The sequence below is a fragment of the Cyprinus carpio genome, chromosome A21 (assembly GCF_018340385.1).
Source record: "Cyprinus carpio isolate SPL01 chromosome A21, ASM1834038v1, whole genome shotgun sequence".
Classification (NCBI taxonomy): domain Eukaryota; kingdom Metazoa; phylum Chordata; class Actinopteri; order Cypriniformes; family Cyprinidae; genus Cyprinus; species Cyprinus carpio.
Window position 1 is genome coordinate 14,470,215 of NC_056592.1, and position 24,857 is coordinate 14,495,071.

General features: G+C 35.6%; 4 protein-coding genes across 5 annotated transcripts; 3 read left to right on the forward strand and 1 right to left on the reverse strand.

Annotated features, from left to right (window-relative positions):
• The first annotated feature begins 1,362 nt into the window (after positions 1–1,362).
• slc22a6l (solute carrier family 22 member 6, like) lies at positions 1,363–10,483 on the forward strand. 2 transcript variants are annotated; one of them, XM_042710989.1, is made up of 11 exons: positions 1,363–1,748; positions 2,284–2,794; positions 3,311–3,414; positions 3,565–3,719; positions 3,867–4,035; positions 6,809–6,932; positions 7,297–7,412; positions 7,501–7,715; positions 7,941–8,049; positions 9,848–10,051; positions 10,203–10,483. In XM_042710989.1, exons 2-11 carry the CDS (start codon positions 2,402–2,404, stop codon positions 10,294–10,296), a joined length of 1,683 nt encoding a protein of 560 aa, XP_042566923.1. In that variant the 5' UTR covers positions 1,363–1,748; positions 2,284–2,401; the 3' UTR covers positions 10,297–10,483. The 2 variants fall into 2 exon arrangements, with proteins under 2 accessions (XP_042566923.1, XP_042566922.1); XM_042710988.1 differs by lacking the exon at positions 10,203–10,483 and having other exon boundaries at positions 1,371–1,748; positions 7,941–8,062; positions 9,848–9,981.
• Positions 10,484–12,226: 1,743 nt separating this feature from the next.
• Positions 12,227–13,577, forward strand: LOC109079388 (cytochrome c oxidase subunit 8B, mitochondrial). Its single transcript, XM_019094548.2, has 2 exons — positions 12,227–12,406; positions 13,197–13,577. The coding sequence occupies exons 1-2, from the start codon at positions 12,287–12,289 to the stop codon at positions 13,305–13,307; spliced, it is 231 nt and encodes a 76-aa protein (XP_018950093.2). The 5' UTR covers positions 12,227–12,286; the 3' UTR covers positions 13,308–13,577.
• Positions 13,578–14,952: 1,375 nt separating this feature from the next.
• otub1a (OTU deubiquitinase, ubiquitin aldehyde binding 1a) lies at positions 14,953–19,486 on the forward strand. Its single transcript, XM_019067241.2, has 7 exons — positions 14,953–15,103; positions 15,552–15,613; positions 16,284–16,382; positions 16,584–16,702; positions 17,004–17,088; positions 18,591–18,785; positions 18,935–19,486. Exons 1-7 carry the CDS (start codon positions 15,058–15,060, stop codon positions 19,130–19,132), a joined length of 804 nt encoding a protein of 267 aa, XP_018922786.2. The 5' UTR covers positions 14,953–15,057; the 3' UTR covers positions 19,133–19,486.
• A 7-nt stretch (positions 19,487–19,493) lies between these two features.
• epdl2 (ependymin-like 2) lies at positions 19,494–22,877 on the reverse strand. Its single transcript, XM_042710990.1, has 6 exons — positions 22,737–22,877; positions 22,547–22,581; positions 22,180–22,314; positions 21,877–22,063; positions 20,285–20,375; positions 19,494–19,751 (listed from the first exon to the last, which is right to left on the reverse strand). The coding sequence occupies exons 1-6, from the start codon at positions 22,810–22,812 to the stop codon at positions 19,625–19,627; spliced, it is 651 nt and encodes a 216-aa protein (XP_042566924.1). The 5' UTR covers positions 22,813–22,877; the 3' UTR covers positions 19,494–19,624.
• Between the last annotated feature and the right edge of the window lie 1,980 nt (positions 22,878–24,857).

Here is a 24,857-nt window from a genome sequence, read left to right on the forward strand (position 1 = left end):
TCTATGTCCGCCTCATTCAGCAAAAACTATGATGATACAGGATCACTCTACAGGAAACTCTAAGTCTATGCAGCTCCTCTTTGGTGCCACTCTTAATTCTTTCACGTAAGGGGTTTTGGTATGGGTCTAGGGGGTATTTAAAAAAAAAAAAACTTTCAATGTACATATGTCCAAGATTATTATTATTTTTTTTACACTATTTTTTCTCTCTTGCCACCTTTAGCTTTCTTACTAATTACAACATTATTTTATGCTGCTTTAAAGCAATATTTATTATTAAAAGTGCAATGCTAATAAATTTAATTTGAAAATTGTTCTTATGTTATAATGTAATATTTGTTATCTTATGTTATAATATGTTATATTTATATATACAGTATAAAAACTAAAATATATATATATTATATAAATTAAATATATATATAAAGTTTAAATATAAGAAAGGTCTATAATTATATTTAAGAATTAATTCTAATAATTATTAAACATTACTGTTATTACTTTTTAAAAGTTTAGGGTCATTAAGAGTTTTTTATGGTTTTGAAGGTCTCTTATGCTTACCAAGTTTGCATTTATTTGATAAAAATGCAATATAATTGTAATATGGTGAAATATTTTAGCAATTAAAAATGACTTTTCTATTTTAATATATATTAAAATGTAAGAATCACATATCCTTCAGAAATCATTGTAATAGGTTGATTTGAAATTCAAGTAATTTTTCTTATAATAATCAACACTAAAGCTGTGCTGTGATATATTATTTGATGAATAGAAAGTTCATAAGAACAGCATTTATTTGAAAAAGAAATCATTTGTAACATTATAAATGTGTTAACTGTTATTTTTGATCAATTTAATGCACCCTTGCTGAATAAAAGTATTCATTTAAAAAAAACAAAAAAACCTGACCACAAACCTTTGAACAGCCGTGTATAAAATAATAAACAGTTTTACAATGTACTATATGTGCCTACATTTATATTTTAGAAAGAAGGTTCATCACAAGGGGTTGAAAGAGTTAACACAACAAAACTAACATTATTGATGTGAGTTTTTTAGATATGTGACTTATTCTTTCAAGTCTGTCAGGTTCAAGGCCTAACATAGACTGAACATATTTAACCTATAGGTGTGTGTCTGTGTTTATGAGTTAAAAGGTTGAACTTTGAGATTCAGACGACATACAGGTCTAGGGCTAAACATCTATGGTTACTTTTCTACTTTGTTTTATGTGTTCTATCCCACTCATAAAAAATGTTCTGCCTTTGTCCCACTCAACAGTTAAACAAAGAGTCTGTAATTATGCCTTAAAAAAATTAATTTACCCATAATCCCCTCCCCCTTAACGACATAAACTCTGGCACACTAATCTACCCTGAGTCGAGCGCTGTTCCTCACAGTAACACCCCACCGGCCCGGACACTGGACCAGCTTCAGGACACAGCAGGTACGAGCACAGAGGTCAGCCAAGGGATTCCAGAGGGAGCACAGCAACTTCAGTCGAGCTGAGGCATCTTATCCTGGACTTCATGGAAAAGTCTGTTCGTGCCACAAACAGTTTGAACCTGGACCTTCTAATCCAGTGCAGACCTGAGGTGCATTTCCACCCGAAAGCCTGAGGAATTTCAGAGCTGATTATACAACAACGCGCAACAGTTTCTCCATTTACTTCTCCTAATGAGAATCACTTTCTAGTTCCATTTGATTTAGAGAGAAAATTCAGGACATCGTTCGAGTCACAACAGGTGCGTATGCACTTATTTTTTTATGCTCATATGTGAATCTTTTTTATTATTTTCATTAGTTTATTTTTTTTAAATCTTATTTTTATTAGATTTTATGCATAAATAATTTTCACTCAGAAATGGCTATTTACTATGCATAAATAATTGGCACTCAGAAATGGCTATTTACTAATTAATTACAAATAAACAGGAAATAATGCATTGAATTACACATACAATTTTGAAGTAGAAAGACTGAAATTGTGCTTTCTTTGAAAACATATTCTAATAATCTTTATTTAAAACCTCAAAAAAAATTTTTTTACAGTGATTCCAAAGCATATATATTTGCATACATATATTTGCATCTGTATAATAACTAATAGACTTGTGCATTTTATCATTTGGATAAACACCTGCTAAATCATTACATTAAATGCTATGTTGGAATGTAATTCTATTCTGATAAATGCATAGCATGACCTATTTAAATGTCTGTAATTGATTTTTTTATAAGGGTTTTTGACTAACATACCTTATCTTTATGTTCCCACAGATAAATTTTATCTTTAGCTTTACCTTGCTCCTCAAGGCAGAACATTGGGTTATAAACTCTATTCATCACGTGAATTGTGATATCTGTGATATTATCGGTTGTTGTTTGGATCTGAGCCATGACCTTTTCTGACCTGCTGGAGCAAGTTGGCAGCACAGGACGCTTCCAGGTCCTGCATGTCACCCTGTTGAGTATGCCCATCCTGATGATGGCCAGCCATAACCTGCTGCAGAATTTTGTGGCCGCTGTGCCACCGCACCACTGCGCCCCCCACGCCAACATCTCAATGTCATCCATGAGTGCTGGGGACGTGCTACAGGCCACTGTGCCCCTGGGCCAAAATGGCAAACCGGAATGCTGCAGACGCTATGTCCATCCTCAGTGGCAGCTTCTGAGCAGCAATAGTTCAGAGAGTCTATTGGAAGAGGGTGTGGAAGAAATAGAGACGCAGAGCTGTGAGGATGGATGGTACTACAAAACGACAGAAATGAGCTCAACTATTATTACTGAGGTAAATGGTAAATGTCTATGAAAAGGTTTAGCATCATCTGTGCAATAATTTAATAATAATAATAAAAAAATCATATATTTTTAGATGCAACTTCTGAGTGAAAATACATTTGGGACCACAGCACTCTTAGAAATAAAGGTTCCCAACGGTAGTTTTTGCAGCAAGAACCATGTTTGGTTCCACAAAGAAACTTTCAGTGTTTTCTTTGTGTCCATGGTGAAGAAACCAGCTCAAACCAACCTATTTGTGGGTTCAACAATTTTTGGTTCCCAAAAGAACCTTTCAGTGAACATTTTTTCTTGGTGTGAACAACATTTTAATAATCTAAAGAATCGTTTTCCACTATAAAGAATTTTTGTCCAATGAAAACGTTCTATAGATGTTAAAAGTTCTTCATGGAACCATGAATGCCAATGAAGAACGTTTTTTTGTTTTAAGAGTGTGAATGACCTTTACGTGTCCCAGAATGCTATATGTAAACAAAAGAAAGTAATAATGTTTATCCTGTGTTTTTAGTGGGATTTGGTTTGTGATCAGCGTGCCCTAAAGCAAATGAGTCAAACTACCTATATGGGAGGCGTCCTTGTGGGAGCAATACTTTTTGGGGGACTTTCTGACAGGTTGTGACAAGTTTTACTATTAAATACGACAGCAACAACAACAATATAATCATGAACTCTATTATAGAGTAATCATAAACTCTATTATATAACATCTTCTGACCCAGAAATGCGGTAGCATATTAAATACATTTCCATTTTCTGATGCAGGTTTGGTCGGCGTGGTTTATTGCTGATCTCTAACCTGATGATGGCGGTTGGAGGAACATGTGCTGCCTTCTCCACCTCCTTCACCATGTTTTGCATATTCCGCATTTGCTGCGGCATGGCCCTGTCTGGTGTGGTGCTAAACTCCTTCTCTTTAAGTGAGTACAGTGAATAACACAGCTGTAAATAAGAGATTAGCACCTATTGTACTGTATGTGTAGAGAAAAAAAAAAAGCATTACATTTGACTGACATTGTATTTGGCGACATCTTGTGGCATGAAGTGTCATTGTTTCTTCTCCTCAGTTGTGGAATGGATCCCAACGCGTGTGCGGACGGTGGTGGGCACAGGAACGGGCTACTGCTACACCGCAGGCCAGCTGATCCTGGCAGCCGTTGCTTACTCCATCAGAGACTGGCGCTGGCTCACACTGGCCGTATCTCTGCCTTTCTATGTGTCCTTCCTCTACTCATGGTGCGTCTTCTGCTCCTGACTGCTCCACTTTTAAAACAAGTCAAGTACATTACAAGTAGTGTCAGTATTTAGGGGTTCAAGTGCGTAGCTCTGAAACCCTATTGTAATTGTTAGAATTGCCAAGGATCAGCAATCTCTACGTAAAACTGTTTGGGCAGATGAAACTGTAAGTCGTAGAGATTCACAAAAGCTCGCCCCAGTCGGCCTGACAGGGGCGCTACAGTGATCAAAAGTACGAAATTGCTCATAAGTCCTAAAATGTTAGTCGCAGTAGTCGCAGGCTCAAGTGTCTTATGTTGTTGTAATCCTTAGCTCACGCGGGACAAAACACATGTCTCGAATTCAATAATCACCTGGGCGAAATTTTCGGGTATTTTGGATTTTTTGAAAAATTTACTTTTGAGAACTAGTACTAGGTTTTTCGCCGATCAGAACCAAACCAGTGTAGAAAGATTCTCTGGAGAGTGAATACCAATAATTATCAAAGAAGTTGAATTTTCAACTCATTGTCGCAAAGGAACGCCAAAACATTTGAAAGGGGCTGGGCCACTTTTACTAAAACAGCTATAACTCTTGAATGGAATGAGTTATCTTTGCCAAACTCAGAATACATAAGTAAAAACTCAAAATGAGGTATAACAACGAAAAAAAATAAATAAATTGGGAAGCTTGGGGGAAGCTTCCCACTATAAGAGGGGAAAAAACATAATGGCTATAACTACGAAACCATTTGTCCAATCAACATGAAAATTGGTATGCCATGTCTTTGTCCAAAGTGCCACAAGTGTCTTTAAGAACATTTGTGTATCTCAAAAAACGTGGCCACCATTGGCCAATGAAGTTTGAGCACCTATTAGGCAAGGTTAATGAAGGTTGTTCAGAACGAAACTCAGTGGGCCTGTTTGACTCATGACCCTAAAGGTCTGTGAGAAGTTTGAAAGAATTCAGCCACTGGAGAGCGATATCGCATTTTACAAGGGTGTAAACGATTGTATATTGCAAGGCTTCTCACACATACAATATTCGTATCATATGATAGACCTCCTCATTCTGAACAACTTTGCTTCTAGAACCACTGCTATCAGTCAAATTTTTTATTAAGTAATTAAGAATATGTAAAAAAACGACTTTTGCGAATTAATCCTAGGTTTTTCACTCAATCTGAAAAAAAAAAAAAAAAAAAAAACACTGCAATACAATTCTTTGGACTCTCTAGGTCAATAATTGTCAAAAAATGCTGACCTTTCCCCTTTCGATAGCTATAACAGGGTAATTCAGAAAATGGGCATGGCCAAATATATCCAAAAGCCTACAAATCCTAAACGAAAACTCGAAAATTGACTAAACTAGAGCCCTATTCGCACAGGGTTAGAATTACCTGTTGACCTCTAGTCATTTGTAATAATTGCAGTGACTGTCAGTGATCTTAATCCTGTGCGAATGGCCATGTCTGTAATTTGTAATGTTAAAATTCCCCCGCAACACCGAGGTCCTGTGATCATATTAATCCCGTGCGATTCTGCCTTTTTATCCATCTTTTGCAAAGAATGGAGGCTGTGTTGGAGTGTTTTGATAGTATTGTCATATCGCCATACAGGGGTGGTTCTAGGATTGCATCCACATGGGGGCTGAGCCCTCAGACAGACCATTAGATACAAAGAAATTACCTAAATTGTATTAAGTAAATATACACAAATATCCATTAAAGCTACAAAAGTTACTTAGTTAAGCTCAGCGAGTGATTCTCTCTTTAACTTTTATAATTTGATTAACATTATTAACATAGCCTATAAGAAATGGATGGGTCTTTTAATGCACATCCGATATTTTCTTAACTATTTACATTCACTTAAGACATAACCATCTGTTTTTAAAGTTGATAGTTGTCAAGACAGCCATTCTGACAATTTTGTATTTGCATGCTGTCTCAGAGATGGCTTCCTTGTGTGCGCGGTTGTGTGCTTCAGGTGTGCACGAGCACAGAGACAACTTGTGACAGCGTGCAAGTCCCACATTAAGATCTCTTTTGTGCCATCTTGCCATCAGCCTTAAAACACATGAGAATGATAAACGTAAGGGTAGCAGCACTGGCCCAGTAGTTCATATAGTTTTAGGGGGGGTAAGACAACAGATGGGGGCTGAAGCCCACCTAAAAAAGGGTCTAGAACCACCCCTTTTGCTATACACTGATACACCTATACATAATTTGTAGAAACAGAAAGCTGAAAACCATCAGAAGAGTGAAAACAAAACAAAATAATAATAATAATTAGATGGATGATATTTAGTATAGCAGCATACAGTAAGGAACATTTGTATCCAGGACATAAGTCGGTAAATTTGAGTAAAATCAGGCATGTTAAACAATACAACATGTCTTTTTCATTACGTGCTTAAATGTCTTAAAGTACTTGAACCCTGGTAATGGCTGCTTGCAGCTATATTTAGGCTGCCACTTGTTTTGGTTTGCATAACAAATACACTACCATTCAAAAGTTTGGGTCAGTCAGACTTAATGTTTCTTTGGTATAGTAAAACAGTAATAGGCCTATTGTGAAATATTATAACAATTCAAAATAACTTTCTTTCTTTTAACACACACACACACACACACACACACACATATGAGGCCAAATGACAATTTGCACAAAGCAATCCTCAACACATAAAAAAAAGGCTATTAAAAATTAATCCACAAGGCCTATATTTGGCACAAATGTAGCGATATGAGATCTGATGTTGTGTATTCTAGACATGTAAGTATCATCTGCAGGTGGTTCTTAGAGTCTGCTCGTTGGCTGGTCCTGACCAAAAAACCCGAACAGGCGGTAAAAAACCTCAAAACGGTAGCTCGCATAAATGGACGACGTGCAGAAGCCGACAAAATCAACCTTGAGGTACGATGTTATGGTCACACTTTATTTTAAGGTCCAATTTTCACTATTAACTAACTATTAACTTTGACTTTTTCTTTATTAAACTCCTTATTACTGCTTATTAATAGTTAGTACGGTAAGTACTCAGTTTAGGTATTCGGCAGGATTAGGGATGTAGAATATGGTAAAGCAGAATATGTGCTTCATAAGTAGGCTACTAACAAACAGCCAATATGCTAGTTATATGCATGCTAATAATAAGCAACTTGTTAATAGTGAGAATTGGTCCCTAAAGTAAAGTGTTACTGAAGCTATTCAAACAATACAAAAATAAGCATATACACTGTCCATAAGAATGTTTATTCTGTTGTGGTTGTGCATGCAGATGTTGCAAGAGTCCATGAAGAAGGAGATGGCCTGTTCAAAGGGGTCTTACAGTGCTCTAGACCTCCTGCGCACATCCACAATGAGAACCATCACCGTGTGCCTCAGCGCAGTCTGGTCAGTCACTCAATCCTACCATTCCATTCAGTACCAACCAGCATTTGAAAACTACCACAGTTGTGATATTTGTACTGTAACATCTCAGGTTCTCAACCAGCTTCGCCTACTACGGCCTCTCCATGGATCTGCAGAAATTTGGTGTCAGCATTTACCTTATCCAGATCATCTTTGGAGCGGTGGATATACCAGCCAAAATCTTGGTTACGATATCCATGAGCATGTTAGGACGAAGACCATCTCAGTGCGGAGCTCTTGTACTGGCTGGCGTAATGATACTCATAAATCTTCTGGTGCCTTACGGTGAGAATTTGAGCCTGGTTGGCAGTAGAGCACAGTAATAATAAAAATGCAGTCTCATTGTCACGTGGGGTCATTAGTTTTCAATAGGTGTTATTCCAGTGACATCTGGAGGTTTGTCTGTCCTTCAATATCACAGAAATCGAGACCCTGGCGTTTCAAGTTTGACATTCACATGGCTGATCATGTACCTATGTAAACGTGACTCTTGTTTTTGTACATGTGCAGACCTGCAAGTGTTACGCACCAGTCTGGCAGTCATAGGGAAGGGCTGCCTGGCTGCGTCCTTCAACTGCTGTTACCTGTACTCTGGAGAGCTGTATCCCACAGTCATCCGGTAATTAACTAGTGTCAGTGTCATCCTAAAACAACAACAACAAAAAAAATTCCTACGATTCAGTTTAATTTCACTTGTCCACAAGGCCAAAACCATGTCTTGGACATTGGGGGTGTGGGGTAGTAATAGTCTTATTATTTAAAGAAATTAAATAATTTATATAGAATTAAGAGGATAAAGAAAAAGAAAGAACGAGTAAAAAAATATTTTTTTTGTCAAGTAATCAATTTGAACTACTGCAATATTTGTATAGTACATATTCATGAGTAAGAATGATTGTGTGCATATCTGAAATAAAAGCATTGCAAAATTCTTTGCAAATGGATTACTTATTCCCTTAAATCCATTTAAATCCTTTATTTTATTCTTTTGAAATCAAAAAGAAAGAAGAGCAGTTGAAGAACAAGAATACTTTTTTTGATAACTGAAAGATTGAAAATAAGGAAAGCAGAACAGTAAAAGACCATTTTCTTTGCAAATTAATACATTTAAAAATTTGAGAAAATAATTTTGCATTTTTAAATATATGCAGAGATTAAAGGGATTCTCCACCCCAAAATGAAAATTTTGTTATTAATCACTTACCACCATGTCGTTCCAAACCCGTAAAAGCTTTGTTCGTCTTCGGAACACAATTTAAGATATTTTGGATGAAAACCGGGAGGCTTGTGACTGTCCCATAGACTGCCAAGTAATTAACAGTGTCAAGGTCCATAAAAGTATGAAAAGCATCATCAGAATAGTCCATCTGCCATCAGACGTGCAATCTGGGTTATATGAAGCAACGGGAACACTTTTTGTAAGCGAAGAAAAAAAAAAACGACTTTATTAAACAATTCCTTTGACAGAAGAGCATACACAGCATATGGTGATATGTAGAGACACAGAGGAGACTGTTGACAAAGGAATCGTTGAATAAAGTCATTATTTTTGTTTTCTTCGCTTACAAAAAGTCTTCTCGTCGCTTCATAACGTTACGATTGAACCACTGATGGCAGATGGACTATTCTGACAATGTCTTTCATACTTTTCTGGACCTTGACAGTGTAATTACTTGGCAGTCTATGGGACAGTCACAGGCCTCCCGGTTATCATCCGAAATAACTTAAATTGTGTTCAGAAGATGAACAACTCTTTTATGGGTTTGGAACGACATGGAGGTAAGTGATTAATGACAAAATTTTCATTTTGGGGTGGAGTATCCCTTTAACTCTCATACTGTACATACTGTAATTCAAAATGGCAAAATGTTTCTTGCCACGTAGGCTAAATGATTCACTGCAATTTTAATTCAAAAAGGTGAAATGTGACAACAACAAAAAAAGTTTAGTTTACATTGCTTGATATTATATTTGTTGGTTATTTAACATTTCTATTGCAAAATCATTCTCAAATATTGAATGTTTAGCTTACATCTTACCTCACACTTTTTCAACTTTATAAACTTAAAGTTCAGTAAATCCTGCCTGCCTTATTTGATTTGATTAGTCTTATTCATTTTGACATTGACAAGCACTTTTAGACCGCTGAGGCAGATCAGCCCAATAATGTATTTTTATAAACCTTTTGTTATCCTAACAACAAACAAAGCATTATCAAGAATATCAAATATTGGGAGAGATTATTTGTCCATTTTTAATTTGTGGGAGTGACATGTCCCCCTCTTTATCTATGGTTACGGGCCTGCATTGTCCATCATCTTGTTTCTTTTTGACAAGCAATAACAAGATCTGCAGAATCCCATACTAATTAAAGCAAGTGATGCCAGCTTATGCAATTTTCTTCTGTGTCCTCTCAGTCAAAATGGAATGGGATGGGTGTCCATGATGGCTCGGATTGGAGCGATGGTGGCCCCCATGGTGCTGCTTCTTGGGGAGGATTTTCCATGGCTACCTGGTTTTATCTACGGAGGGGCTCCAATCATCAGTGGGATCTTCGCCTTCTTTCTCCCAGAAACCCTTGCACAACCTTTGCCCGATACTATGCAGGATGTGGAAGACAGGTGAGTTTTGTGCTAGTATCTGATCCACAAGACATGATGCAACTCATGTTGCAAGAGTATTGTGTGTCAAAAGTTAAAGTGACATGAGCGAAGTTCCAATGAGTAAATGGATAACCATAATATTGTTTTTTGACTCTCTCACTTATTACAGAGGTTTTGCATGGAAAAAACCCAAAAGATTACCCGAAAAAGAGAATTTGGCCAAGAAGGATCCCAGTTGTGTCCACCTGAAAGAATCTGTCTGAGACGGCCACTTTACTTTATCTAAACACAGTACTGGAACACACAAACAGAGATGATCACTGCCATACAGAAAATAACTTTAGTATTAATACAATGGAAACAGCCAAAGGTTATGAAGGAGTTTCCTTGAATTTCTTATTTTTCTGACTGCAATTAATATGTTAAAATTATTATTTACTTGTACAAATAAATAAAAAAAACATAGAAATAATCCCTCTACTCTATATAAAACCTCTAAAGAAAAATATAAACATATTATATATACATATTTTTAAAAAATTTTTTTAAAAAATTTTATTACATGAATAATGCAAAGAAATAAAGCAACAGAGAACACAAATTGTAAAAGATTGGGATTTGTGTTTTTTATTTTACTATTTATTAAATCTTTCATGTTCAGTCTTCTGGAAAATGCATCCATAGTATATTAATAAATATCCATTTTTTGTAAAATAATTTCATGTTACTCTGTCATGCTTGTTGCAGCTTGCTGACACTTGCCACAATGTTTGATTACATAATCTAAAAGGCAAATTAAATTATTTTATATTTAAGTTTTAAGAAAGTCAGTAAATATATGCATGAAAATTTCATGAAACCAAAGCTAGTTTGTCAAAAAAGGTTGTAGTAATACACAAATGTTTGTATTTATTTTTTAGCAATGGTTTTATATTCTGGTTTCAGGAGTTTGAAAAAAAGTTTAAATTAGGACAAAATATAATTAAATTATGACTTTTTTTACGACATTTCCACAGTTCTTACCCCAGTTGTTGTAAATCTTCCAAATTTTTCATAAAAAACCCCCCAAACAAAACAAAAACATTATAACACTATACTTTGTGTTAATTTAATTACTATGGTATTATGGTATTAAATCATAAAATGTAGAAAACCCTTAATAACTGCAGCTTCTGTGAACCCCAGAAATGTGAAAATGGGCCCACTGTCAAAGATTTAAAAAAGCTTTTGTCTTGAGTAAAGAAGGGAACACAGTAATACTGGGATACAAGTGTCAACAATAATGAAAGAGGCTTTGAGCAACTAAACTGTGTCTTTCGTGTGTAGATTAAAATTATGGTTTGTAAATCTTCCTTCTTCACTTTCTTGCCAAATCTGCACTGTCATATCTAATACAAGCATTAAAATAATACAATTTACTTACTAATTCACTGTTTCATGGTTTTGTGCTTCATAATTAAAATACTGTTTCAATGTATCTGAAAAGACATTATAAATGGACTATAACATTTAATAACACGGTCCCGATGTGGCAACTTACAACAAACAGAGACAAATAAGGTTCAACGTGTCTTTTTCCCCCTGAGGCTGGAAATGTATAATAATAATAATAAAAAAAGACTTTATCTAGGCAAGACTATGTCTAGGTATATGCACATAGGCCTACAGAAATTGTTGACCTGACCTGAAAATTGTAAAAAAAAAAAAAAAAACCCTTAAGAGGTGTGGTGTTTATTTATCTTTTGCATGAAGCAATTTAAAATGTTAAGAAATTATTGGCATGGTTCACACCTAAAAAATTTGTCCAAGGTCCTGTGATATTTGGTGGTGGCGTTGCCTTTAGTCTTTCCTAGTTTAACAATAAATATCTTCTCATGGTATTTAGACAAGGATGTGAATGAATTACTTGCTTTATTGCGTCCGTTGGCACGTTTTAAAAGGCTCATAAAGCCAGACGGTTATGAACGGAGTAAAAGATTGTTCAGTGACCATATAACTCTCTCATGAGGAAGAAACAGTGTCACTGTTACATAAAAACTACACGAATGGAGTGACAATCTTAATCATGTATAACTGGTTTCGGTGCAAGATTATTTATTTTTAACAGTCTAACTAAAAATGGTTTACGCGCAAAAAAACTACAACTCCCAAGCTTGCGGGTGTTACCCATGAGCGCTTGCTGCAGTCTTGCCGCACATTCCGGTGTCCTTTACCTCTTCCTGTTCATTACACACTCGATTTCAGAGGATCAAGATGTCTGTACTTCTGCGGGGAATCGCTCGTGTCCGGGCCGCTCCGGTTCTGCGGGGATCAGCCATCACCCAGCGAGCCAACCTCACCACGCGCCCTGCTAAGGATAGCTTTGGGCCCGTTGTGAGTATCTGTAGAGCGCTGGTTGTTTCCTCTGCAGCTCGTGAAGGGCAGGCCATGATCTCCTTGGCATTCACCTTTAGGCTCAATGTGATGATCGGAAACATACAGTCATAAAATTAAGTTGAGTTTGAGTTTAGCTCTAATCCAGGTGTTGATTATGAATAGATCATATCAGTACTTCCGCATTAGTTTTGGACTGATGGGGTTTGGTGTTGAAACGGTGACGTAACGCTAACGTTACCTAAAATCTAGGCCGATCGCGGTTGTACAGAATCGTGCTGTTGACAGGCAATATCTCCAGTTTTTATATCTCCTAGTTATTTTCCTTTAAAGAGTAACTATAATACTCGTTTTAAAGGTCATTTTGTTTATATTTCGTGCTATTTAAGAAACCGGCCATCACCGATCAGCTTCCGCTAAGAAAAATAGTGCATAATAAAACAACTGCTGTCAATAAGACACTGCAACAACAGTTAACTTATGTATATAGTATTACTCAAATCTAAGTTAATATTTATTTCTATATATTAATATTTCCCTAAATGCAACTTTTTCTGCTCAACGTGTCAAAATTAATACCTTAGATCTCGAGGGCATTTTTTATTACAGTTTGTAGTCTCAGTAGCCGTTTTGAGTCGTAAGATGGCACCAGTTAGCTTGCATTTATATCAGAAGACAGAGACTGCGGAGTGATAGCAGAGATGATAAAGTAGTACCTTTATGTTGCGGTGAACAGTAAAATAAACCGAAAGCTCTAACAGCTCTTTGGTTCTTGTGTCTGTTTTCACAGGAGACAATAATTGGTCTGACTGTATTTTCCATTACCATCCTGGTACCATCTGGGTGGGTTCTGACCAACCTGGAAAACTACAAAAAGAAGGGCACTGCTGAGTCTGAGTGATCCACCGGTCATGGACTGAAATCAGTTTTTGTCTGGTTTTAGTGCTTTTAACAACTTGGGACCACCATCTTACCTAAACAGCGGAACAATTTCTCTCCCTTGAGCCACCCTGCGACCTCTCCACGCGACCGTTTACTTTCCTCCAAACACTCCGGTCTTTGTTAGACTGAGCTGTTTACTCAACTGTGTAATAACATGTAACCATGGGTGATTCAGTTCTCCTTAACTGGAGCTGTTACATTTGAAATAAACAGTTATTTTAATCTTAAATTCTTACTCTCATTTTTCCATAACTTTTATTGACAATACTGAAAAAAAAAAAGATATTGCTTTTCAGTAGCTTACATGAGGCAAGGCACCAGTAACAAACCCGCATAGATTATTGATTTAATTGTCATTTTAAGACAAAAATATAATAATAAACTAAAATACATTATACCTATACATAATTTTAAATATTTCAGAAAAAAAGGTTAAATAGGGGTGTGTAAAGAAATAGGTGGCATTTTAACGTCTTTTTAAATCTCGTAGTCTAGCAATTAAATGAGTCAACTTAACCCAATCACTCTGAAAGGCTTGCACAAAAAAATTTAAGAATGTTGATTAATGTCTGAAGGAAATATTTTATGTAATGGCCTCAGAAGTAGTCAAAAGAGTATGTTCAGAAAAGAACATACTAAGGATGCTCGGATCAAAGAACATGAATCTATGATTAAAGAATCTATACTTACCCAAAAAAGTGCTTAAAACAGTAGAACTAACAGCCATATGACAAACCAATGACCAAATCAGTATAACCAATTACAGTGAAGAAGACTTAGGTAACATTGATTTTCCTGCAAACAACAACTTGGGAGTTGTGTCTGGTATATGCTGCACAGCTGAGGAATAGAAGTACTAAAGATTCTACGCTCAAAGTACCACGCAAGGCACTTGATTTTTTTATTTTTTTTTTGGTCATGAAAAAGATTTGAAATATTCAAAAAACCTGTATTTGGTGGCTGTTTGCAATCGTCCCTTACAAAAATTATCCATGATTTTACTACAAATAAAAATAAAACCAACCATGGTTACTTTAGTTAAACCATGGTTACCACATATTAACCATGGTTTTGCTACACTAACCATAGTTTCACTGTGGCATTTGTAGTAAAAATGTGGTTATACCAATGATAATCAATTAGCCAAAAAACAATGGTTAAATTTCCTAAGGGATAGTCTGAACATTTTTAAAAGTTCTTCTTTTTTTTTTTTTTTTTTTAACACACCTGATTCAGATCATTGGCTAATTTGGAGAGAATCCTCTGAACTGAGTGTCACATGACATTATTATATAACTTGACATTTTATTAAAATATATAACATTTTGACTATTATTTTACATGCACACATAAATATACGTACATATAACCATTTAGCCTTTATCTCTGAAACATTCTAAATTATTAAATGGTATAATGTTTGTATTTGAGTTCGATACATTTGTGTTTAGTAAATGAATCATCTATGAAAACATTGTCGCGGGTGAAAAAAAAAAAAAAAAACGTAATTATGTCAAAACGTATACTTACCCACCAGCTTTTATGGGAGAAAACCGAGCTTAATTCAACCCATTCATTCAGATAACCATTTTAACAAATGTAAAACAATTGTATAATCGAGATATTCAGGTAAAGAATCTCAGCCGGAAGTGAGTTGATCTCCAGCGGTTCCAATCAATCAGGTGACCGGAAATGACTTCAGCAGGAACATGGCGGAGGAGCAACAGCAGGAGATCTCTCAAAAAGAGACTGATGGTGAGAAGTACTTTACCCCAACCTTTCCAGAACCAGTGTCTGTTTGTATCGGTCTGCACGTGCAGATGTTGTTTCGAGCTGTGTGAAGCGCATGAGCTGATTGGATAAAAAAATAGCTCATAGCTAACCTTCTAACAACAACAAAAGCTCATAATCCACCATTTACAGATTTTTTAAACATTGGTTTGAATGTCTAGATCTTAATAATATGTTATACACGGTCATTAGCGTATTATAAACATCTAATAAACGAAAATGCTCCGAAGTGTGACACATAAGCGTTTTAAAAACACTGCATTGTGAAACTAATGTAAAAATACCATTACACTCGTATTAACATCAATAATAATGTTTATGTCTGACCATGTTCAGCTATGTTTTTTTTTTTTTTTGCCAGTTTTCAAGTAATTGTCCAATTTTACACTTAATTGCGTTTGTTCTTTGACAGGGCTGAATTGTCTTGGACATGATGAAGCTGTTATTGCACAGCAAGATAAAATTCAACAAGAGGTAACGAGTCATTCTCTCAATAATTTGTATTTTTGTTATGTTATGTGATGCTTTACACACACCTTGGTCCTTTAGAATAAAATGTCTTACTGCAATGCACTCAACAAGTGATGTTTTTGCTTTGTTACAATTTAAAGAAATGTATTAAAATCAGGGTTGTTATAGTTTAAAATATAACGTTAAAACCATTCTTTTTATTATTATTATTATTATTATTTTTTGTATCATATATTTAATTGCAGCTAGTTGCCAAGGGAACATTTTTAATTTAGTTATTAAAATAACTAAAAAATAAATAAATAAATAAAAACTATACAGAAAAAAAACAACTAAACAAAATGTGTTACATACTTGAGACAGTTTAAGACTTTTTTTTTTTTTTTTTTTTTTTTCATGATTCAGGGTTCCTATAATCATGAAAATCCAGACAATATTAGGGCTTTTGGGCGTTGAAATAAATAACATTTCTAAAAAATTATTCAGTCTTTTGAAAATTCTTGTTGTTTAACCATTTATCAGTAATCATCAATAGCCATGGGAATTAATTGGTCAAAAGGTGTTGGCACCCTGATGATCTGTGGCATTTTAGCCTCATATACATGTATTTCTATATGCTTATTAAGAAAAATTGCAAGTTTCAATCTTTAACCCATCCTGAATGTCACTGTAGATAGCGACCAGTATTCCTCTGGTGTCAGAAAGACAGGAACTTTCTGTCCTTAAGAGAGAGTATGCTGACGATGACACCATTTACCAGCAGAAGATAAGAGTAAGTGTACCATTGCAATAGAGAATGAATATTAATGGAATGTTATGCATAAATTATTATGCACTTATCTTTGTCTTTTATCTTGGTTATCTAGTCACATACCATAGAGCTAAGAGAGCATTAGTTTATTTATGCACAAATATGTCCAAGCTTCCCCATCTCTGACTGTTCTTTATAATAATTCAAACTGTTTTGTCAAAAGACTTGCAGAAGAAGTACTCATCTATACGCAAAACACGGCCAGATGGGAACTGTTTCTACAGAGCCTTTGGTTTCTCACATCTGGAGTCTTTACTTGAAAACAGCAAAGAATTACATAGGTAACCACCTGCCAGCCTACTTTCAGCTGAAGTGAATGAACATTGTTTATTCGTTTTGTTGATGAAATGATTTCTACTCTACAAAAGTGAATATTAAACATTAAATATGTTCTAAACAACACTGACTGTTCGACATCACGCACTGTTTTTAATTTCAGTGTTGGCAGACAAACTTCTTGTTGCGTCAAGCCTGTTAAGATCATTTATGTGAAAGTATGAGGAGAAGATAATGGTCTCAAGTAGCATCTGTAACCTTTAGTACATTCCTCTAAGTCTCTGTTTGGTTATGTTCACTTGGCAGGTTCAAGGCTATAGCTGCCAAGAGCAAACTGGATCTTGTGAGCCAAGGTTTCACGGAATTCACCATTGAAGATTTTCACAACACAGTAAGTCTTTAGATGAGTGTGAACTAATATGTTCCTGGCATGTTTTACATTTGTAGCAATGATTCTTTTAACTATTAATTCAACTTAGTTGAATTAAAAGAACTTTAAAGCTGAAGGTTTTCAGTAGGGCTGGGTAAAAAATATAAATATCTCGATATTAATCAATTCTCTTTTTCACGGAACGATATCGATTCTTAAATCCCAAGAATCGATTAGTGTAGCCTGTTTTCAGTTAATGGAGGGGACATTGAAGAGCACTTCCCATTCAATAAATCGCAATAAGCATTGTGCTTTGGTACTTTTAATATAAAACAAAGTCTCAGGTTTCAATTTATGTCCATTGTATTGCAGTTTTCAAACAATAACTGCCGCTTTGGTGCTGTTTAACGTGGAGTCACAGATCGCTGTAGCGCCTCAGTTCAACAGACCGAGTCACACGTGAACTGATCATCTCCTCCACATTAATAACAGTTTCAGCAAAAAATAATCATGATTAAAAATCCGAAGGTGAGTTAAAAGAAAGAGTACAACTTCACAATCCGTATCCTGTCTCATGTAATTGCTGTCTCAGCTGTGCAAATACGTCAATATAAAGTCTTGTAAACAATGTATCACGTAACATCACATTTACCTCAGAAACAAACACATTAGGTGACCATAAACTCATTAGTCAGCAAGAAAAATAAACTGTAGAGAGGGGTATTTTGTTAAATATATGCACCATATAACATATTCATTATAATTTTTACTGTTAATAAATAAATCCATATTTTTTTTCATGACAGCCTCCATTATAATTTTTATATTAAAAAAAACCAATTAAAGTAGTAATATTATGTAACTGTAACTTTATTATTTTAAAAACTTAATTGTTTAGTTTTAACAGTTGTATGCTATAGCTTACAAATCAGTAATTTTTACCCATCCAATATTATAGTAATGTACTCTGAATTTTTTTTTTCATTCATCCAGTTAAAAAAAAATTAGGGAAATGATTCACATCTATATTTTTTTACTTTTTAACTTATATTTTCATTGGCTCAAGTTAAAAAATATAGATGTGAATCATTACCCTAATTTTTTTTTCATTGGATGAATGAAACTTTTTTTTTTCAATGTAGTACCAAAAGACTCTTGTGTATATTTTTCAGCATTAGATGTACTGTAACTGACATACAGCATATCCAAAATAATCGATATTGAATCGAATCGAAAGCTTGTGAATGAGAATCGAATCAAGAAATTTGTGTCAAAACCCAGCCCTCGTTTCCAGTATTTTTAGCATCGTTTCACTTAACTGAATTTTAATAGTTTTAGCTTACGATAGCAACACTGGAAATCAAGTCAGTCCTTCTTTGTGTTGACGTTACAATTATGTCTGAAAATGAGTACAACTTTCGAGATCTCAAAACAAATGAACTACCTCCTTTCCACCCTATCAGATCAATTATAAAGTGAATTGTGTCAAACATGTAAAATGAATTTCCTCTTGTTCACTGTAGTTCATGGACCTGATTGAGACTTGTGATAAGCAACCGTCTGTAGGTGAGCTTCTCAGCTCCTTTAATGAGCAGAGCGTTTCCGATTATCTTGTCATCTATCTGCGGCTGGTGACCTCTGGGTACCTGCAGAGAGAGGAAGACTTCTTCCAGCACTTCATAGAGGGCGGCCGCACCGTTCGAGAGTTTTGCCAACAGGTGACACTTAACAACACGTAATTTCAGACTTGTGTCTCTTTGTTGCAATTTTGAAGATATGATTAAATTTCATCCAGTTCTTGTAGAGTAACCTGTTCTTCAATGACTTTGCAACATTTTAAACCAGGATGTCATTCTGTTTTGGCCAGGAGGTGGAGCCCATGTCCAAAGAGAGTGACCACATTCATATTATAGCTCTGGCTCAGGCTTTAAACGTGTGCATCCAGGTGGAGTACATGGATCGAGGAGAGGGAGGAACAGTCAATCACCACATCTTCCCTGAAGACGGAGAGCCCAAGATTTTCCTTCTCTACAGACCGGGCCACTATGACATCCTGTACAAATAACAGATCTGCACCTAATGCTGCTAAGGCCTCGTCTGTTTCTGTGCTGTGAGTTTGACTCAACTCTAAACCTGTGAAATGTGAACACGAGAGCCCAGCACTCAACATTGCAATTTCCTGTCAAAACCCCCTCAAGACTCTTGGAGAATTTTGGAGATTCTGTTTTAACAAGCACTGGACACTGTACAGCTTTCTTTGAATGACCTGCATCACTTTTTGTGTGTGTGTGTGTTTTTTTTTTTTTTTTTGGCTTGTTTCTTGTAGTTGAAGACTACCTGTCATTTATGATAGGGATGGAATTGCTTTACCATGTTTGGCTGTATTTGACTTTAATGAGAATAAAAAGAACTTGCAGTAGTCATAGTTTGGATAGCCATGTTACTGTTTATTGTGTTTAAAAAAAAAATCCAAAATGGTCTTTATTAAAATAAAAGTGGTGTGTCCATGCTGCAATTTAAGCAGGACATGCACTGACAGAAACCAGTGTGGTTCCTCTCACAGAAGAGAGATGAAGGATCTTGCACCAACACCTCCTTTAGCCGGCAGCACTTCCACAGAATCACAGAATGAAGGAGGGATGAAGACGTTTGGGTCCTCGATTCCCTCCACTAGGTCAAAGAAGCTACAGAAAGAAGAAATGGGTTAACAAATTATGTCTATATATGTATGTATGTATACATACATACATATATAAACACACTAACACATATGTACAGATGCCTATATTTAAGTATTAATGTTTAAAATATTTACTCAGAGACTATTATATTATGTTTAGATTTGTCCAAAAAAAAAAAAATGCATTTGCAAAATATATATATTCCTCATGCTTGAGGAAATCTTGTACAGCATTCATGAAGCCCACATTTTGTTTTATTTATGTGCATGTTATTCTTGGATGAAGACGGCCTTGATCAGAGGAAGAGGAAAGGCAATGTTAACACATTTAACTGTTTAAGAGAGTCACTGTTGCATAATCTGTTGTTCTTCATCAGTATACTACAAATGTGGTTAGGTTAAGGACAAGATTGCAGACTTGATTGCAAAAGTATTATCCATGGGTTTTGGGTTTTAATGAAAAGCAGTTAAACATGGTTACAGTATTTGTATGGGACAGGCCAGCCTTACTTTGTCTGACCAGTCTACTTGACCAACCTTGTCATTACGGTTAATTCCCCTTTTTGTGTGAAATCCAGGGTGTAGAGAGGCACACAGCCAAATGCAGTGAAGGTCAGCAGGTAGCTTTCTGCAGAGAAAAGTAGAAAGAACATAAGCCAACTAGCAAGGGAAGTTAGAAAGCAAATTTTACTTTGGTCTACTCAACCTAAAATGATAAGCAACTGAAAACAAACAATATTTATTATATATCCATACAATGCATGTACTATGTAATTTTAGTTTAGGGACCAATTCTCACGATTAACTAGTTGCTTATCAGCATGCATATTATCATATTGCCTGTTTATTATACTTACAAAGCACATAATAATGGCTTATTCTGTGTGATCATATTTTAGATCCCTTAAAGGGATACTCCACCCCAAAATGAAAATTTTGTCATTAATCACTTACCCCCATGTCTTTCCAAACCATAACAGTGTCAAGGTCCATAAAAGGTATGAAAGTCGTCTTCAGAATACTCCATCTGCCATCAGACGTGCAATCTGGGTTATATGAAGTGACGGGGACACTTTTTGTAAGCAAAGAAAACATAATGACTTTATTCAACAATTCCTTTGTCAACAGTCTCCTCTGTGTCTCTCCATATCACCGTATGCTGCATATGTTCTTCTGTATCATCCACACCACAAGGATGCGCTGTTTCTATGTGTATTTAGCTTTGATTTGAAAGAAAACAGCGCATCCTTGTGGCGTGGATGATACAGAAGAGCATACGGTGATATGGAGAGACACAGATGAGACTGTTGACAAAGGAATTGTTGAATAAATCTTTAATTTTGTTTTCTTCGCTTACAAAAAGTGTTCCCGTCGCTTCATATAACCCAGATTGCACATCTGATGGCAATTGGAGTATTCTGACGACTACCATACATACCATTTACCTACACACACACATTTACTTACCAGACAATCTATGGGACAGTCTCAAGCCTCCCAGTTTTCGTCCAAAATATCTTAAATTGTGTTCCGAAGACGAACAGAGCTTTTACGGGTTTGGAACGACATGGAGGTAAGTGATTAATGACAAAATTTTCATTTTGGGGTGGAGTATCCCTTTAATTCTACCTCTCACGTAATAACTACCTCTACTAATAAGCAACAAATGAATTGACTTTATTGATGTGCGTGCTTTATTTTTCAACTGAATTTTAAAAGTGAATAATTAGCTAAATCAAATGGTCAGCTCTGAAAAGAAGACAAAATATAGAAGTATAGACCAAAAACAGAGGACAAAACTACATCAGACTATTACAAAACTTTTAACAAAGCATTTTTGCATAAATTGAAATAAAGCACAGGGATGTTTGAACTTGGTTAAAATCTCTCCATCAATCTTTATTATTTATTATATTTAATTATTTTTTATATTTAATATTTGTTGTAATTATTTATTATATTTAATGCACTAATTATTACAGTGTGTAAATAGTAGTCTTTTAAGTTGAAAGCTATGCGTGTTTGGAAAATATACAAATTGTTACGTTTTTAAACATTTGTATTATAGACTGTGCTGGATGTTAAAAACCTGACTGAGAATCATCATGCAGCATAACGGCACACGTTACCTTGTGTTTCCTCCCATGTTCCATTCCAGTTATTGACCAGCAGTCCTTGTCCTGGTAAAGAGCTGCTACCCAGGACCAATTGATTCAGGAAATGGGCATCATGGGGAACCCCAATATGTCTGAATGGTTCCTTTAATGCTGTCTTAATACAAGTTTGGTTGTGGTAGTGGATCTCATAGCTGACTCCCTGTAAAGAGATGAGCAAACTCTGAGTCATATTAGCAAGAGTCAGCAACACAATGCCCAGTGATGAATTTACAAAATGTATGTTTTGCTATTTATATTTAAACCGTGGTAATTTACCTCTTTAAAGAGCAGAAGCCTGTCAACAAAGAAGGTCTGGTTGCCATCCTTTCCAGCTGCTAGAACTCTGACATTCTGTCCAAAGGCATCATAGGAGAATTTCTCAAAAACATGTAAGTGGTGGCCAGGGATGAACTATGTTGGAGAGAAAGCGAGAGAACACTGTCACATAACTCACAGTTAGCATTTGCATGAGGTAGTTTTCTGTAGAGATAAGCCAACTAGTAAAGGACGTTAGAGAGCAAACTTTACATTGTTTCATTCAGGCCAAAACAACAACATACTCTTGACAAAATATCCCACTTACCTCACACACTCCCCCCCCAATAAAAAACAGATAAACATTCTTGTCAAGACGGCCCCTTACCGCAGTCAGTGACCCCTCAAGCAAAGGCGGAGACTCTGGAAGTCAAGAGAGAGTGAAAAGGTTTATTTAGACTTCTCAAAGGATCGAAAACAAGCATAATTTTATTTTATTTTTCGTTCTTTCAACTGCTAAAGCTCTATAAAGTTTACTACAATGTGCAGGCAAAAGACAACAGGTAAAAAGGTCTTACTGCATGGTTCAGGCTTCTGTGCACAGCTGCTGAGAATCAGGCTCAGGCAAACTGGGATCAGAAAGAGGATCTTCATCGTAACTGTGGAGTGCTGACAAACAGGAGGCAAAGCGACTAGCAGCAGTGTTTCCAGGTCCGGCCCTTCTTATATCGTCAACTCCGGATCTTCATTCCATGTTTTCAGTCTCACTCTCACTCACGCTGGGCCTTCTGGGTATCTAGTCAGTGTGTTAGTTCAACAGAAGTCTTAAAGGTGGTAAAACAACTTAACTGTATGTAATACTAGGAATTTTTAATTCTAGTGTAAGTGCAAAACAGAAGGAAGATTGGACATTTTTGAAGTTCCTATAATAGGAAATACTGTCAGGTGTCTCTGGAGATGATTGGTTACAGGTAAAACCTGAACCGGAGTAAAATTCCTCTTCGCCACATGATGAAGACTCAGCAAATTATGAACTCAGATTTGCTTGCCACAGGTCAATGTTCAAGTACAGGTGCCAGTCATATAATAATTTACAGAGAATAACCAAGATCATCCGATGATATTAAACACTAAAATAAGTTGTTGCACTTGGCAAAAACTGTCAATTTCACACATCTGATGATTTTAACTTTCCAAAAAGAATAAAACACACAAAAACACACACAAAAAATCCTAAATTATCACCAACAACACACACACACACACACACACACACAGATTTGCTTTTCTCTGCTTGGTGCAGGATTCTGGCTTGCTGGCTTGCTGGGTTTGGGCTAAACCCAAACCCAGCTAAGACCAGCAAATCATCTTATTATAATATATATTCACATTCACAGCTCTTATTTCATGGTTTTCTGAAAGACTTGATTCTAATTGGTCAATCACAGGATACAGTCAAATTTCCTAATATTCACTGCTGTACCAAGAAAATAAAAGTAGCAATGAAAACAAAGAACTATATACCATAAATGACAAAAAAACCAACACTTCTGACATCCTAATGTAACATAATACCTGTGCTATTCCCCTGCAAGCATAAATAGCATTCTGACTGCTGTCTGTCTGAAGGTTACTGGGGTGAGTAAGGGTGAATCAAGCCTCAACATGTTGAACACATTTTAGCGACTGCACAAGGGTTAAGTGCTTCATTTATAGAGTTCTCGTGTTCTCATGCACACACCTTTCACACAGACATACACATTCATAAATACTGTATTAATTACTTTATTACTTCATTAAAACAACCAAAAAAAGACAAACAGTCATCATATCCATGCAACTCATATGAACTGCGATGTGGCTTCTTTGATCACAGAAGCTAGTAAATACATAGTTGTGATAATTTAGAGTGATATTTTCTTTCGTTCAATCTTTTGCATTAAATGGTCTGTAATTACAGTTTATCTGAATTCTTGGCAGGATCAAAGCATTATATTCAGGGTTTTGAGGCTGGAGTCACCTGATTTAGCACAGATGAACACACACATTTTATTTAATTTATTATTGTGGACCTTTGAAGTTGCAATATACGCTGTTGACCTCTCAGTGCACTATTGTGTGCTCAGTGAGTGAGATCACTGGCAGAGTTTGATTAAATCTGATTAAAAAAGAAAAGCAGACAATGAGGGTTTAAAAACAGAAATGTAAGGTTTGTATTTTTTGTTGAAGGTAAGTATGCCAATTTTCAACTAATTTTCAACCTGTGTATTACAATGTTGGTAGTGTAAGTACATGAACAAGTTTAATTATTTTGTCTGTTACCTGCACAAAGATTGTTTATTTGTAAGTAAATAACATAAATTGTGTCATCTGGCAGACTTTAAAAAAGCTCCAGGGCAGATCATACTTCCACATTTTTATATCCTTGCTCATGGATAGTGTAATTGAGCCAAGTGCATTATGGGTGTTTAAGGTTTGCTACTTTTTTTTTTTTTTTTACCATAGAACATTTTCTCTGTATTGTATCAATTAATAAAAAAAAAAAAAAAAAAAAAAAAAAAAAATCTACTAGACAGTCAACTTTTATTAAAAACCCATCTTGCCAGTAGTGAATAATTTTTTGTACACAGTTCCAAACCTTTAAATAAAAACATCTCTGAAAGGTTTAAAGATTGTAAACATGAAATGAAGTCCATTCG